Genomic DNA, 14,787 nt, shown 5'->3' with positions numbered 1-14,787 from the left:
TCCTTATAATGTCATCAAAATCTAATATCAGCCTTGAAGGTAAGATGATGAAAAATAAATTGAAAAAAATATACAATGCACATAAAAGAGAGTAAGTTGTCGATGGTAAACCAAAGTTATTTTCTGATATTATTGAGCTTTTTTTATAATAAATCCATGATTTAGGACAAATCAAAGCATTTTACAAAATCTTATAATGGACAATAATTAGAAAATCTTTTAATTATTTGATTTTCCTCATCAGAAAATGGTACCGAAGAAATGCATACACTGTATACACCTCTAGGTTTTGAACTTTCCTCCGTCTTTGCATATCTCACCTGTCAATAGCCTTGTGCTCTGTTGGTGATGATTTTGACCCATACAGTAGTGACATTACATATGTGGGGAGAAGACAACGCTGCTCACTGCACATGTAGAGGACATCTGTCTTAGATTACATAAGCTAATATGGCTGTTTTACACTCGACGGTGCACATGGAGGTAACATAGAGGCCTATCTATACATTTCAGGTTTAGTAGATGGTGTGACTGTTATGTAACGCAATGCTTATTAATAACAGGGATCAGTGTTACCTGCACAAATCTGTAATTTTGAACTAATGCTCACGGTGTGTGTTGGACCTGTATTGTCTTCTATCTTGTTATATAATCAACATGAAGTAATATGTAAGGGAAACATTTCTAGCTGCTCACTGAAGCACAGCTAAATCAAATCATCACCGCTTGATTTACGGTCTGTAGTTAGTTGGCTGTGATCAATATGAATATGTTCCCTCCTTAAGGCGCTCTCTATGGTTACCATTGTTATCAGTCGGTAGACTGACCTGCTATGTAACTTAATTAAACTTAATGACCTACTGTAGTTTTCTGAATGATAATGATAGAAGAAGACAAGAGGATTATACAGTAGATGGATAATGGAGCACAGAGGTTGTGGTCATAAATATTCAATCAGACAATGAAAATTCACAGCAGCATAGTAATTGTTTACAGATTTAATTAACTCTTTTTCCACGCACCTGCTAACATACACCAATCAGGCATAACATTATGACCACCTGCTTAATATTGTGTAGGTCTTCAACAAAGTTGCAACTCATCAGAGAATGGACATATGGACCCTCTGAGGGTGTCCTGTGGTATCTGGTAACAGAATGTTGTTAGTGGGGGCCTTTAGGTCCTATGGGTTGAGGGGATGGACCTCTGTGGATCATCCCTCTGCTGATGCCCCCCTCCTTGTGACTCATCAGAGGATGCAGGATGTGTCTGTGTCAAGCAGTGTCATTGCTATGGTGTGGGGGTGCCTGGTCTAAGTCACAGCCACATTAATACCAGGTCCAACAGTTTCCCAGTAGAACATTGTATTGTCACAAGATGGTCAATGGCTTTTACTTCCCCTGTCAGTGATTTTAATGTTGGGGCTGATTGGTACACTCACATTGCCATTGGCAACAATCTGGTGTTTAGTAAGTATAATGTTATATGTACATGCATTTAGCATACTGCCATACTGCAAATGTCTAATTCCATATCATTCGTTTTGCAACTCAACAATTTAATTAATGCCAGATATAGTTAATATCATAGATACAGAACCCTGTACAGGAACTATACTCTTATATAATGTGCATTTAGAGTAAGATGACAAAGACTTTATAGGATTTGCACTGTCGTCTTCAGTTCTAACTGTGGCAATTTCTTATGTGTTGAGACATTGAAGCAAAAATGTTGACATCATGGTGGCGACACAGGAAAGTCAGTACATGTACACCTTGCTAGTAAAATGTTGGATCCCCTTTTGCCTTCAGAACGGCCTTAATTCTTCGTGGCATATTTTCAACAACATGTTGGAAACATTCCTCAGAGATTTTGGCCCATATTGACATGATAGTATCCTGCAGTTGCTGCCGATTTTGTCAGTTGCACATCTATGATGTGAATCTCCTGTTCCACCACATCCCAAAGGTGCTCTGTTGGATTGAGGTCTGGTGACTGTGGAGGCCATTGGAGTACAGTGAACTCATGACATGACACGTTCCAGAAACCAGTTTGAGGTGATATGAGCTTAGTGACATGGTGCATTATCCTGCTGGAAGTAGCCGTCAGAAGATGGGTACACTGTGGTCATAAAGGGATGAACATGGTTAGCATCAACACTCAGGTAGGCTGTGGCATTTAAACCATGCTCAGTTTGTACTAAGGGGCCCAAAGTGTGCCAACAAAATATCCCCCACCACCACCAGCAGCACCACCACCACCACCAGCCTCAACCGTTGATAAAAGGCAGGATGGATCCATGCTTTCATGTTGTTTACACCAAATTCTGACCCTGCCATCCGAATGACGCAGCTAAAATCATCGACTCGTCAGACCAGGCAACATTTTTCCAATCTCCTATTGTCCAATTTTGGTGAGCCTGTGTGAACTGTAGTCTCAGTTTCCTGTTCTTAGCTAACAGGAGTAGCACCCGGTGTGGTCTTCTGCTGCTGTAGCCCATCTTCTTCAAGGTTTGACGTGTTGTTGGTTCAGAGATGTATTCTGCATTCTTTGCTTGAGCAACGAGCAGTTATTTGAGTTGCTGTTGTCTTTCTATCATATGCAACCAGTCTGCCCATTCTCCTCTGACCTCTCACATCTATAAGGCATTTTCGTCCACTCAACTGCCGCTCACTGAATATTTTCTCTTTTTCAGACCATTCTCTGTAAACCCTAGAGATGGTTGTGCCAGTAGATCAGCAGCTTCTAAAATACTCAGACTAACAACCATACCATGATCAAAGTCACTTAAATCCCCTTTCTTCCTCATTCTGATGCTTGGTTTGAACATGGCTAAATGCACTGAATTGCAGCCATTTCAGATTAGCTATTTCTGTTAACAAGCAACTGAAAAAGTGTACCTAATAAAGTGGCAAGTGAGTGTGTGTATCATATGGGAGAGCTTGAACTATTTCCATGCACTGAACAACACAAAGAGTATGAAAGGAAGAGTCTAAAAGGAAGAAATAATGACTTAAGGTACAATATGCATCAGTAGCTCTTCTGGTGTCCATCCTAGCAGTTTTTTTTATATTGAGTTAAGAGTTTACAAGAGAAGACAAGAACACACAAACTGTAGTTGGCTGTATCCCTTCGTGGCTCAACAACACTGACCAGAAGGCTCCCATACATGGACACATAATACACCTAATGTGATTTTTAAAATATGTGCCAACAACTCCGTATAAACGCTGACACGTGAGTGGCCTGAGATGATCACAAAAGCCATTAGTTATCCTCTGGCATTAGAGAAGCATTTATGGGACTGTGACAGGTTTCTGGTTCCAATCCCTCAATGCTGATGAGGTGGCATGAGCAAGCACCAAAAACATAAAATAAATTAAAATAAAAAACAAACTCAAACTGTTTGTTGGTTGCCTGGCATGAATGCCACTACTCCAGATGTGCTCGCTTTGATGAGCTAAAGTGCAAATTTCTTGATGATTTTCTGGACCAAAATTCAAGGCAAGACGACGTATGTTTCTTGAGATATTTAAAAAAAGAAAAAAAGAAAAAAAAATCAGTATCATAATCCAAAGTCAGTGGGATTCATGAATGTTTGTGTAAAACTTCATTAACACTGTGACAGTTCAGTTTGGACCACACTGGGGGAATAACCTATCAAAAGGTCGAGCTACGGTCCTAGAGTGACTCACACATTCACAGTGTGTGGACTATCTTTGGGTTGGAAGAGCAGTGGGCACCAGAAATGTGGCTGATGAGAGAGAGAGAAAAAAAGAAGAAGAATGAAAATAAATATATATACTGTATTTTTATGCACATCAATCAGGCATAACATTATGACCATTATGACGGGAGAAGTAAATAACATTGACCATCTTCTAACAATCCAGTGGTCTGCTGGGAAACTTTTGGACCTGGCATTCATTCGTGTGGATGTTACTTAGACGTGTACCACCCACCTAGACCAGACCAGGCACCCCCACCCCATAGCAATGACACTCCTTGACACAGACACATCCTCCATCCTCTGATGAGTCACGAGGAGGGGGGCACAAGGGAGAACTACAAAATATTAGGAAGGTGGTCATAATGTTGTGGCTGATTGGCGTCGATATATAAACCAAACAATAGATTTTTACATAGCAACATATTCTAATCCAAACCTTTACAAGAAGCGATGTGAAGCTGCGGTCATTTTCCCCCGTCTTCAGTTTTAATCTCTTTCTCAGGATTTTTCCATGCAGGTACTCCACTCTTGCCTCAGCAGCGACGGTGAAGAATCGCTCGCAGACCATCAGCCGTAGCTGGGAGACTTTGGCGGCCATCAGAGCCATAATGAGCAGCGTGAGCAGGATGCCCATTAGTGGAAACACAGAGTTATACAGCAGCAGCTTTGGCTTGGGGAGGCACTTCTTCTCGAACAGAGTCACAGAGTAGGAAAAGTCCTGTTGATAACTCTCCTCAGCAAACGGTATGCCAATTAAAGTTGCAATTCTCTGAAATGATAAACGAGTCTTTAGTTGCTGACTGACTGAGAGAAAAACGAAAACTAAAATGTCAAATATATATAAATCACATACTTACTTTGATGCTCATTAACAAGGGAACATGAAATGGCTCCAGCTCCGACAGCCTGGTTGTTACGATGTCAATGAAACAATACAATAAGGCGTCCACGGTTATAAACATGACCCAAGCGACAAAATGGGAGACGACTGGAACTCCAAATTTCAGCATAGCCTTCCCCTCTCTGGCGGTGGGACGTGTGGAGGGGAGGGAAGTATACAGCTTCTCTTCCTCCGGTGTGAGTGGCAGAACGTGTGGCTTCCCTTTCGCCCTCTGCTCCTCGTCAAACTCAACAAACTTGCTGCTGATGAACCTGTTTTTATACTTCATGTCATTGCAGTATTTTTTGATGTTCAAGGCTATAAACAGCATGAGCACAAGGAAGCTGATGGCAGGAAACAGCCTGTCGGTTACAGAGGAGACTGTATTCATCAGGGCTTGTGCATGTCTGACGGTCTCATTCAGCCTCTGCTCGGCTTCAGCGAGTTTCCACCTGAATTTTTCCGACTCCAGTCTCGGTGAAACCTTGAGCTGGGAGTCAAGGTTTACTACTCCCAGGTCTGTGACTCCTTTGAGGATGTTTCCGATCCACTTCAGCATCTTGACATAACTACAGAATGGAGCAAGGATGGATGCTTTCTTTGCCTTCAGGTTGCAAATCATACTCCTGACCAGGCATGTGATGTTCTCCAGAGTGTTGCGGATATTTTTAAGGACCACTAAACTGGTCCCAGCGGTCAGGAGCAGGTTCCGACTCTTCTTCATGAAAATAGATATCACGAACAGAGTGCTTAAACACCGCACTCTCTTAGAGAGAAAGAGGGTGACAATAAGTAGCATCCCAAAGCAGCCAGCAATTCCTCCTGCCACTGCTAGCTCATAGTCCAGGGCGAAGAGGAGGTAGAGGAGGAGCAGTGAGCTGAGCAGGAGGCTGGAGACGCTACAGGTGAGGAGGAGGACAAGAGTTCTTCTGAAGCCCCCCCTTTTACCTGTGGTGAAAACATCAACTGCAAGGAAACCGACATCCTTGAGGCTTTTCTTTAGCGTAACCCATGAGGGTAGCATCCTGGATGTTAAAGAAGACGCTGTGGAAAAACTCAACACTGGAACGCAAAAGAGAAATTTAAAAGAAAAAGGAAGTTAGCACATGCAGTCATAAAGAATTAACCCCATCTAACACTGCAGTGGATTGAACCTTGAACAGGTACAAGTTGAATATTAAAATGCTGTATATACTTAGGCTTTTCTTTAATGAAATGCAAAAGTACAAACCTTAAGTGCAGCCGTTGACATCTGTTCTGATGTGTGCAGTGTGCAGTCTCCTCAAGCATAAACAGGAAGTCTTCTCTTAACCTCAAAAATCAGCCTTTAGTCATATCCAAGTCATCTCTATTTTTCAACCAAAGCAGAAGTTGACAGGGTCTAAAACGAGGCTCAATTCTGAGTGTGTAAAACATTTGTCATTAGGGATTTCTAGGCCGTATTCCTCGAATTTATGGATACTGACACGCTTGTGTATTCGCCTTAAACTTTTTCTGCAGCAAACTTATTCTAACATAGAACAGGTGACCGTAGAGAGGATGAAAATTGAGACAAAAGATAGTGAAATTCTTCAATTTCAAGTTATTAATTAGGGTGTAAATGGAACCATTGCTAACTTTGCATAATGTTAGTAGTATGCCCAACCTGAAAATGTGCTTTTACATCATAAATTACATCAACTGCTGTAAGGTCAAGACTAACTTGCTGTTAGCCATGCTGTGTGGATTAACAGATGTCAGTGTTTGTTGGACATTTTGTTAGTCCACTGCTTTCAATTGTCGCTGTAGAAACTGCAACAGAGCAGCCAAGAGCAGTTGATCTCTTTCCTTTATTTTATGCTAGCATCAACTCATAACCCTAATAGCTTACCTAAACCCTTAAACCTTATGCTTGGTCATGTATATCTACATACATCTACATATATATGTACTCCCATTACTCCTTTGTTGAAAAGTAACTTCCTGTTAGCTGCAGTTAGAGGTAAGCGCAAGCTAGCTAGCTTTTTACGTGGATCAAGCGGCTGAGGGTAGTGTTGTAAACATGGCGGCAGTTGCAGTGTTGCCAGACGTATGATAATTATCTTATTTGTACGTTAATGTCACCCTCTGTACGATCAATAATTCCAAACATTACATAATGTACGATTATTTGACACCTTCAATACATGGCTGTTAGCAAACACAAACAAAAGGTAAAACTGTATAACAAGCTGTACTATATGGTCTGTGGGAATGTTTTACCACAGGCCTCAAAATATGATCATTTTAAGATTCTGGTACGATAATTTGTCATTTCCCATCTGGCAACACAGCATAGAATGGATGTTTCCATCATTCATCTCATCTCATCTCATCTCATCTTTTACCACTGCTTCTCCTCACTAGGGTCCCAGGGGGTTCTGGAGCCTATCCCAGCTGTCACTGGGCGAGAGGCGGGGTACGCCCTGGACAGGATTTTAATCATTCAGAGATTTCCAACCAAAGAGACAGAAGAATACAATGGAAACAAAACTATGAAGACTGCCGTTGTTACTGCACTGCAGCTGTAGTCGACCCCAGGCAGAGTGTGTGTCGTTCAGTGTGTATGCTGGGTGCTTGAGATAGAGGGAGAATGATGACATGCTAGCATCTCAAAGTGCAACACAAACCCACTTACTGTCAGCACACATTATGAGTCTTTGTAAACATGTGAGCACGGTAATGCTTATTATTTTTAATGACTGAACCACCATGCATCCCATTGAAGTGACTAAAACGTTCATTCAAAATTTAATAAAACCCTTCCCTTGCCTTGGAGTAAAGACTGGTAACTGGCTGGTAAGTCTTTATGGACTAACCCAAAAATAAAGGAACTAGGTTAAACAGGTAACTAGGCGACCATAATTATTTTTACATTATCAAAATGTTTTCCATGGATTTGTTGGCCTGGCCTAGATCGTCAGGCTAGGTAGGTTAAATTAACTATATAGCTTAGGCAGTTAGCTGCAGGACGGGCTTGCATTATTCAAACATGTTGTAACTGATTTTACACCTCACAACACTCACTGCCTCTAGCCTTCTTCTTAAATTGCAGTACTTACAGAACAATGGTTGCCTTTGCATATTTGCTTTAAACTGTGAAATAAATTGAAAACAAAACTATTCTTGGCCTTAATTACCAAACACGACTGCACCAGAAAGTGAGCATTCATGTTGGATGTGACCTTTAATGACGAAGTGATGCTAAACAAGGATCATTCAACCAATGTTTGCGTGTGTGCGGTGTGATTTGATGTGTTAATTTGATCAACGCTCCACTCGTCGCATCAGTGTAATATCAATTTTTTATTTTTAATTTGAAAAATAACTTACATAAATCTCTGTACTCAACCATACTTAACCAAGACATAGCCTTGGCATTAACACATTGCACCAAAAAGAGAAAATTAAAAGGCATTCAAAAGGATAAATAACATATGTCTTTGTCATTATGAGGCATTTTTCCTGTTCCAGCGGAGTCTATCAATCTATTCATGGTAGCCTGTTTATTCAAAGTTTGACATCTAAACGTATGTACAATGAAAATCAAAATGAAAATATATACTGTAGCCTGTTACAGCGACAAGGTTTTCTTTTTGGACATTAAAATGCATTATCTTGACGTGGAAAAGGAACAATGCCTCAGTTCAATTTCATTCAGACATACTGCAACTATAAGATTCATTTACTTCCCAGACATGAGAAGTACTTATAATTACTAAAAATAGAAAATAAAAAATAAACTGGTCTTGGCTTTTAAATAAAACTAACAAAAATATAGTAAATTAATTTCATTTTCATTAAAACAAGAAAAACGAAACATTTTCTGTGGCAATATCCCTTATTATTTGAACTTACGATTAGCTCATCTTCACAAACAGTGCCTGAAAAATTGAATCACAGCAACACACATCTCTTGCATGTTCGCTGCCTCTTGATTAGGTATAGACCTCTTACTGTACCAGTACAGATGATTTTTGCATGTTTGTCAACAATACTGAAATAAAATACACTTGCAATCACAACTGTTTCGCCAGCCTCGATTAAATATAAAAAATTTCCTTGTCATTTTTTTATTATTTTTTTCCTCAAAAACCTGAAAGAAAATATGACTTTGGGGGGGTGGAATGTTTTGTTAAAACTTCAATAACTGGCCCTGGAAGACCAAGAACTAATTTGCTGTAGAGCTCAATTTAAGGTGAGGGAGAAACGTAATGAAGTTGACATGCACTGTACAAGAAACTGCAAAAATTCCAAATATCATCTTTATCAAAACATGCTGAGTTACTGTAAGGTGTGCCCAAGCCATGTTGCAGAAAATCCTTTTCAACATGCTTGTTAAACAAATCAAATTCAAAATAAAATACAGACTGAAACAATACAGAAGTGTAAAATAACCAACAGTCCTAAAATCCGTACGTTATCAGGGGACTGAACAATGGTAGCAATGAATAGTACAATGAGAAGTACCCTGGGACGAGGAAGAAAAAGAGAAACATGTACAATTTGCACATAATGTTTATCTTTATAAGGCCTGAGCCTTTTTACAATGAAATAAATCATTTACATTTATTTTCATTATCACTTTTTGTCACATAAACATTTTCTGTTAAATAACTCCAAAAGTTTCCGTTATGTTTCCCTTATCTGCACGTCTGCAAAACACAGACCCATGAATGGTCTAAAGAATGACAAACAATGTATTTTTTTCTTTTCAATCACGACGTTGCATTCACTCCCCTTCAAAACCATGCACTAGTGAAATTTATCTTTAAAAATAATATAAATTGTTGAAAATGGCTGATTTGTTTTATTTATTTTTCTCTTTTTTTTTTTTGCAAGTTGCAGCCTCAAGAAAATAATTTTCTGTTTTCTTCTTCTTTTTTTTTTATTCAGCTAAATTTATGTCCATGCAAATGAACTAAAAAGGAAAAAATATTTTTTCTCATTTAATTTTCATACAATATATCAACAGAGAGAGAATGATGGTAAGATTGCACATCTTGGGGTTTGAGTCGTTGCTGTGTATTTTGGAGTGTTGATGGTAGCCACTTCGGTATTGCCTCTGATTAACTAATCTTTGTGTTGGTTTACCAGTGCGGGTAGCGTATGCGGGGCATCTCTTTTTTGTGTTTTTGGGGGAGTGTGGATACAAGCTGGGACACACCTCATCCAAAGTGATGGTCTCCAAAACTCCATCTACACAGCTCGGTCTGTTGGCGTGGCGTGACCAAGCATCTGGTTAGAAACACTGTCACCCCCTTCAGATACAAGTACACTGACATTGAAAGAAATAATAAAACAAAACAAATGAAAACAAACAAACGAAAAAAAAAATCAAAACAACACGTTTTTTTTTGTTTTTTTTTTTTGAAATTCGAAAAGGGTTCCTGTAGAACACGTTAAGTGGTTCCCAGTGCTGACCCCCATGGCTTCGAATTGGATGAAAACCTGGAACTTACAGATTCCTCGTGCTAAGGAGTTCATTCCGGCTTCCTCCAAACAACAATAACACCCGGCAATCCCTGCCGCCAGGCGCTTGCGACACGCATCGCCATGTGCACAATGTGTGCGACGTTTTTGCTCAAAACACAGGATCACGTTTGCACCCCTAGAAACAGGCTCAGAAGACACAACATCAAGCATGCAGTGTAACCGGGGGGCGTGACCTGTAAATCGCAACACTGGCTGCTACAACAACGCTATCAGTCCACACGCTGCTATGATCGAGAGAAACTGTCCAGTGAGGATTGGGAAGCTCTTCTTGTCAGTGGGGCCAGTGTAGGATCCACCAATGAGGACGGAGGAAAGAGCTTGAACCAGCCAATCACCATGTTGGACAGGTCCAGCTCGTCTAACAGTATCTGAACTGCTCCCATGAATGATTTATGGTCCATGCGTCCGTAGTCGCCCCAAACAATAACCTGCAGGACGAATCAAAAGGAGGAGGAGTTAGGGTTAAGATTTCTGTTTCGATTACTGCAACATTTCGTTAGTAGCTACTGTCTATTACCTGTAAAACCTTCCCTCCAGGACTCTCCTCAAACGGCAGTTGCTGCTGGTAAAGAGGATCCAAGGTTTTTCTCGCTACTTTAGTTTTCTTTTTGGCTATGCAGACTCCATTTTCCAAAAGGTAGACCTTTACATATGGTGCTGGAGAAAGGGAAAGACATTACAATTTAGAAAAATTTTTAACCAAATCAAGTCATCCTTGATCGATCTCTAACATATGCTTATACATTTCCTGCAACAATGGGTGTCTGAGAGCTTAATCTACCTGGCAGTGCCTTGGAACCTGGTTTTCCCACAAGGCCACGGGCTCTGATGACTTCCACCTCCAGCGCTCCTTTCTTATCCACCATGCCAATCTGGATGTCCCCTAAATTTGAAGAATAAAAAAAAATATATGAGCGTTAAAAAGAAACATGAAAGAGTCCGAGACTTTAACACAGCGAGTTAGAGTCTGAATAGCTTATTCTCACCCATAGGCGGAGTAGCCAGCGTCTGTCGCCCAACCAGCTGAGCAGGGCCGAGACCATCTAGGAAGTCACTGAACTGGGCGTCTGAGGAGAGCCTCACTCCGGGGAAGATGAGACTGAAACAGGAAAGTCACTGGTTACCACAAAGGTAGAGTTCAGGTTGACTGAAGACTCTCAATTTGAGAGTGAGTTGTGTATTTGATGTCAACAGGAGAGACGCATAATGTGCGCTATCAAATAAATGTTTGATCGTTTGGCGTGTATGTAAAAAGGAGCTTTATCAGCTATTCATCTCTTACTTTCCCTCGGAGCTGTAGCTGTTCATGCTGCCGTCTGTGGACTCTCGGCTGGCTTGCCGAGTCATCCTGCTCCTCATCTCCACCGCCAGGCCCGTCTCCGTACTCCTCTGGATAGTGCTGCGCAACTTCTTGCCTCCCGCTTCTGCGCGCAGAAGTGCACACGCGACCAAAGACAAGAGAGAAAAAGAGGGATACCGACTGTCAGTCCGTGACACTGATTCGCACTGTGAGTCGCGCGGCGAGCTGCGTTCACGTGGATTTACACACGACATGCCCATGTTTTCACTGGCTCACCATTCCACAGCTAAGAACGAAACACAAAGGCACTTCTGTGAATGAGAGCTCGTTTCCATTGCAAGGATGTGCGCGTATTTTATTCCGGATCATTTCAGCTTTACTACGGCATTCAGACAAGGTCACTGCTTTACCAAGCTCTACATACGTATGGCTCTTTCCTCTCTGTTGAACAGGACAACATTCACAGCCAGCGGGGGTCTAGTGCGAACCACCTACAAACATTCAGTCCAACCCCCCCGCCCCCAGCTTAACTGATCCAAGAAGACAGCTGACTCCCTCCATTAAGACTCCTGGTGCTCATCTTCACCAAGCCTCCCCAACGGTGATATACACAAACACACACACCACCTACACACAGGCACTATATGAATGCTCCGGTACTTGATACACACCGACCAATCAGCGAGCGCCCACGCACACACACTCACAACAATGTCTTTTTTTTTTTTTTAAATCCCATTCAGAAATAGGAAACAGAGAAGGCCCTTAGATTAAAATGATGCAAAGTACAAAAAGGTGATATGTTAGCGCTGAATGCATGATCTTTAAATATATGATTGAGCATAGCTAGAAGCCATCAGGGTTATTAAATGTTCTTTATAGGGATGGGCTTTAAGATTATTTTTCTTGTTACTGATGAAGTGACTGTAAAGTGTTATTTCCAAGGGGTCAGACAATCACAAGTAGTTTGCATGGATGACTCATGCGTAGACTACAGCATTCCTAATCGTCTTGGGCTCTGCCACCTTTATTCTCCTTCTTCCCTCCTCGCTCGTCTCGTCAGAGTGAGAGAGCTTAGGACGAGAGATGATCCTGCGTCCTCTCGCACGCGGGCCTCAAACAGACGCGGAGCCTTTCAGCCTTGAAATCTCAGTCATTCAGCTGTCCTCCGCCTCCTCTTCCTGCTCTTCACACGTTACAATAAAGGATGCAGTCACAGAATGCACCTCTGACGTCTGCAGCAGAGCTTTGCCAATCAGCGGCCGGGCTGGAGTTATCAGTGGACACTTGGCAACACACACCCGTGTGAAGCTACTGCCGTACTGCTTTGTGACGAATCGTTAGAGGCATATGCTAGAATGCACACTGCTAATTATGCCACCCCTTTACAGTGACATTAGTGTATCAAATAATAGATGTACAAAGCCCAAGGAACACACACTCTGTAACAATGTGAACACAGTGGCGTAGTCTTTCAATGAACTCTCACACTTGTGTGTGCACTATTTGGAAAAATGCATTTAAAGCCATTGCAGGAATGCAAGTTTGACTGTCACTGGTTACAGAATGCAGTTCTGAACTACTTTTGTAAAGCAAAGAAGAAGTATAGACAGGTTGGCTCCACTCCAAAAGGTCACTGCCCTCAATTTCTGGCCCTGTCAGACTGGGACAGACAACGCCAGAGTGTCAAGATGCTGCTCAGTCGCCAACAGTGAGTGCAAGTGAGAGTATAGTTGAAGCTCAAAAAAAATAAATAAATAAATAAAGAAGCTTGCAAATAAGTAGATAAGAAAGGTATAAATATGAATGTAAATCTTCATCGCAAATCTTAACAATTGTTTTCTCTGTAAATACAAATACTGCACTAACTAGGACAGGCAATGATAAGAGCATCTTGGGCCAAATATATATAAATGAATGTTGTACACGGTGTAGGCGTTAACGCTACTGTTGAGGAAATTTGAGGTGACAGTCACTGAGTAATGTTGTGAGCTAAATAAGCTCTACCGCCCACAAAACCCTAAACAATGATTCATTCCAGTTACTAAATCCTTCATGCAGAGAACCAGGTACAAAATCATCAACGGGGCAGTGGGATATTATTAACAGAAAACGAACGCTTCCTAAAATAATCTGCCCCGACACCACTGGCAGCAGTAGCAACAGCAGAAGCCGTGTGTCTATTTCACAACAATTTCATTGCCTGAATAATAAAGAACACAAGGCACAAGCATCATGTTGCACCAGCTGAACAACACTCTCTTCCCAATTTAACTAGTGACATCCCTCTGCACCTCTGCATCTCCCACTGATCCCGAATCCTTCTCTTCGCGCATTTACATCATTCACTTTAAGAAGCACTGCTGCCCCCCACCCCACCCCCCCTCCCCAGCCAGCAGCTGCTGCTGTGACATCTCCCCCCAGCTGTCAGCTTACCTCCATCCTCCTCATCGAAGGAGTTCATGCAGGGGAAATAGACAGCGAGCGCTTCAAAGGACGCAGACAGGCTCATCTTGCTCTGGGAGCACTGGATGCGCCCCATCCCAGGAGCCGGAGCAGAGGTGTCGTTCCCCTGCCTTCCCATGGTGACCGGCGGCCGTCCTCTTCAACGCAGTGAATCAAATTACAATCGAGCTAAAATGAAACCCCTAATCTAATCTACTTAATGCACCAGTGGAGCAGCAGCAGAAGAAGAAGCCCCTATGCTGTGGGAAATCAGTGCTGTTTCGATCTGGTTTTCTCCCTAGGTACCCCGCAGGCTGCGTCTCAGGCAGAGCTTCAGAAGAGCGTCGCTTCAGTCGCGGAGTCTTGTGCTGTCTGGGTCTGACGCTCCTGCTGCACCTCTTTCTTCAGAGGGGGGAGGGGAGAGAGCTGCATCGAGCTCCTCCAATCGGAGGACCGGGCTGCTCAGGCGCACCTCGGCTGACTCTGCGGGTGAACGCGCTCTACCCAGAGATACCGAGCCCCCCCCTCTCCCCACCACCATCTCCACTCTGTTTCTCATGGATTTTCTTTTACCTCTTCTTTCACCATTTGCGTTCTGTCTCTTCTTGCTCATCACTGCCATTGTCCTTTCCTCTCCATCTTCTGCCCCTACGCCCCCCCCCTCCCTCTCCCTGACTTGTCCGGAGGCCAGTGAAAACAAGTTTATATCATTAGGTCTGGCAACAATCCTTTGCCTCTATGAGAGTGCTCCAGCCACATGGCGGTCACTCGGCGTTCACGTGCCAAGCGCCTCTATTTTTCTTTCTCGCACCACTGCAACACCGCTTTGTTTTTTTGCTGTCTGTTTTCATGTCTAAGAAAAGAAGGGGGTTATTAAACGGATAGTCAAGTTTACCTGCCGACCTTGTCACCTGTGAT

At 42.2% G+C, this 14,787-nt stretch overlaps 2 protein-coding genes across 33 annotated transcripts in view; both read right to left on the bottom strand.

Moving 5' to 3' along the window:
- Positions 1–3,691: 3,691 nt before the first annotated feature.
- Positions 3,692–5,732, bottom strand: LOC125016068 (dendritic cell-specific transmembrane protein). The gene is made up of 3 exons (XM_047598236.1): positions 4,588–5,732; positions 4,167–4,499; positions 3,692–3,754 (listed from the first exon to the last, which is right to left on the bottom strand). Exons 1-3 carry the CDS (start codon positions 5,632–5,634, stop codon positions 3,692–3,694), a joined length of 1,443 nt encoding a protein of 480 aa, XP_047454192.1. The 5' UTR covers positions 5,635–5,732.
- A 2,183-nt stretch (positions 5,733–7,915) lies between these two features.
- Positions 7,916–14,787, bottom strand: part of rims2a (regulating synaptic membrane exocytosis 2a) — a 126,423-nt gene continuing 119,551 nt past the window's right edge. For all 32 annotated transcript variants that reach the window (XM_047599506.1, XM_047599521.1, XM_047599513.1 and 29 more), the window contains 5 exons: positions 11,407–11,548; positions 11,111–11,223; positions 10,906–11,007; positions 10,642–10,781; positions 7,916–10,552 (listed from right to left, as the gene is read on the bottom strand). In XM_047599506.1, coding sequence (XP_047455462.1) covers positions 10,349–10,552; positions 10,642–10,781; positions 10,906–11,007; positions 11,111–11,223; positions 11,407–11,548 — 701 coding nt within the window. In that variant the 3' untranslated portion in view covers positions 7,916–10,348. The remainder of the gene's footprint in view (positions 10,553–10,641; positions 10,782–10,905; positions 11,008–11,110; positions 11,224–11,406; positions 11,549–14,787) is intronic.

This window comes from Mugil cephalus, chromosome 11 (genome assembly GCF_022458985.1).
Source record: "Mugil cephalus isolate CIBA_MC_2020 chromosome 11, CIBA_Mcephalus_1.1, whole genome shotgun sequence".
Classification (NCBI taxonomy): domain Eukaryota; kingdom Metazoa; phylum Chordata; class Actinopteri; order Mugiliformes; family Mugilidae; genus Mugil; species Mugil cephalus.
The sequence above is the reverse complement of the archived record's forward strand: the minus strand, read 5'-3'. Positions and strand labels throughout refer to the sequence as shown.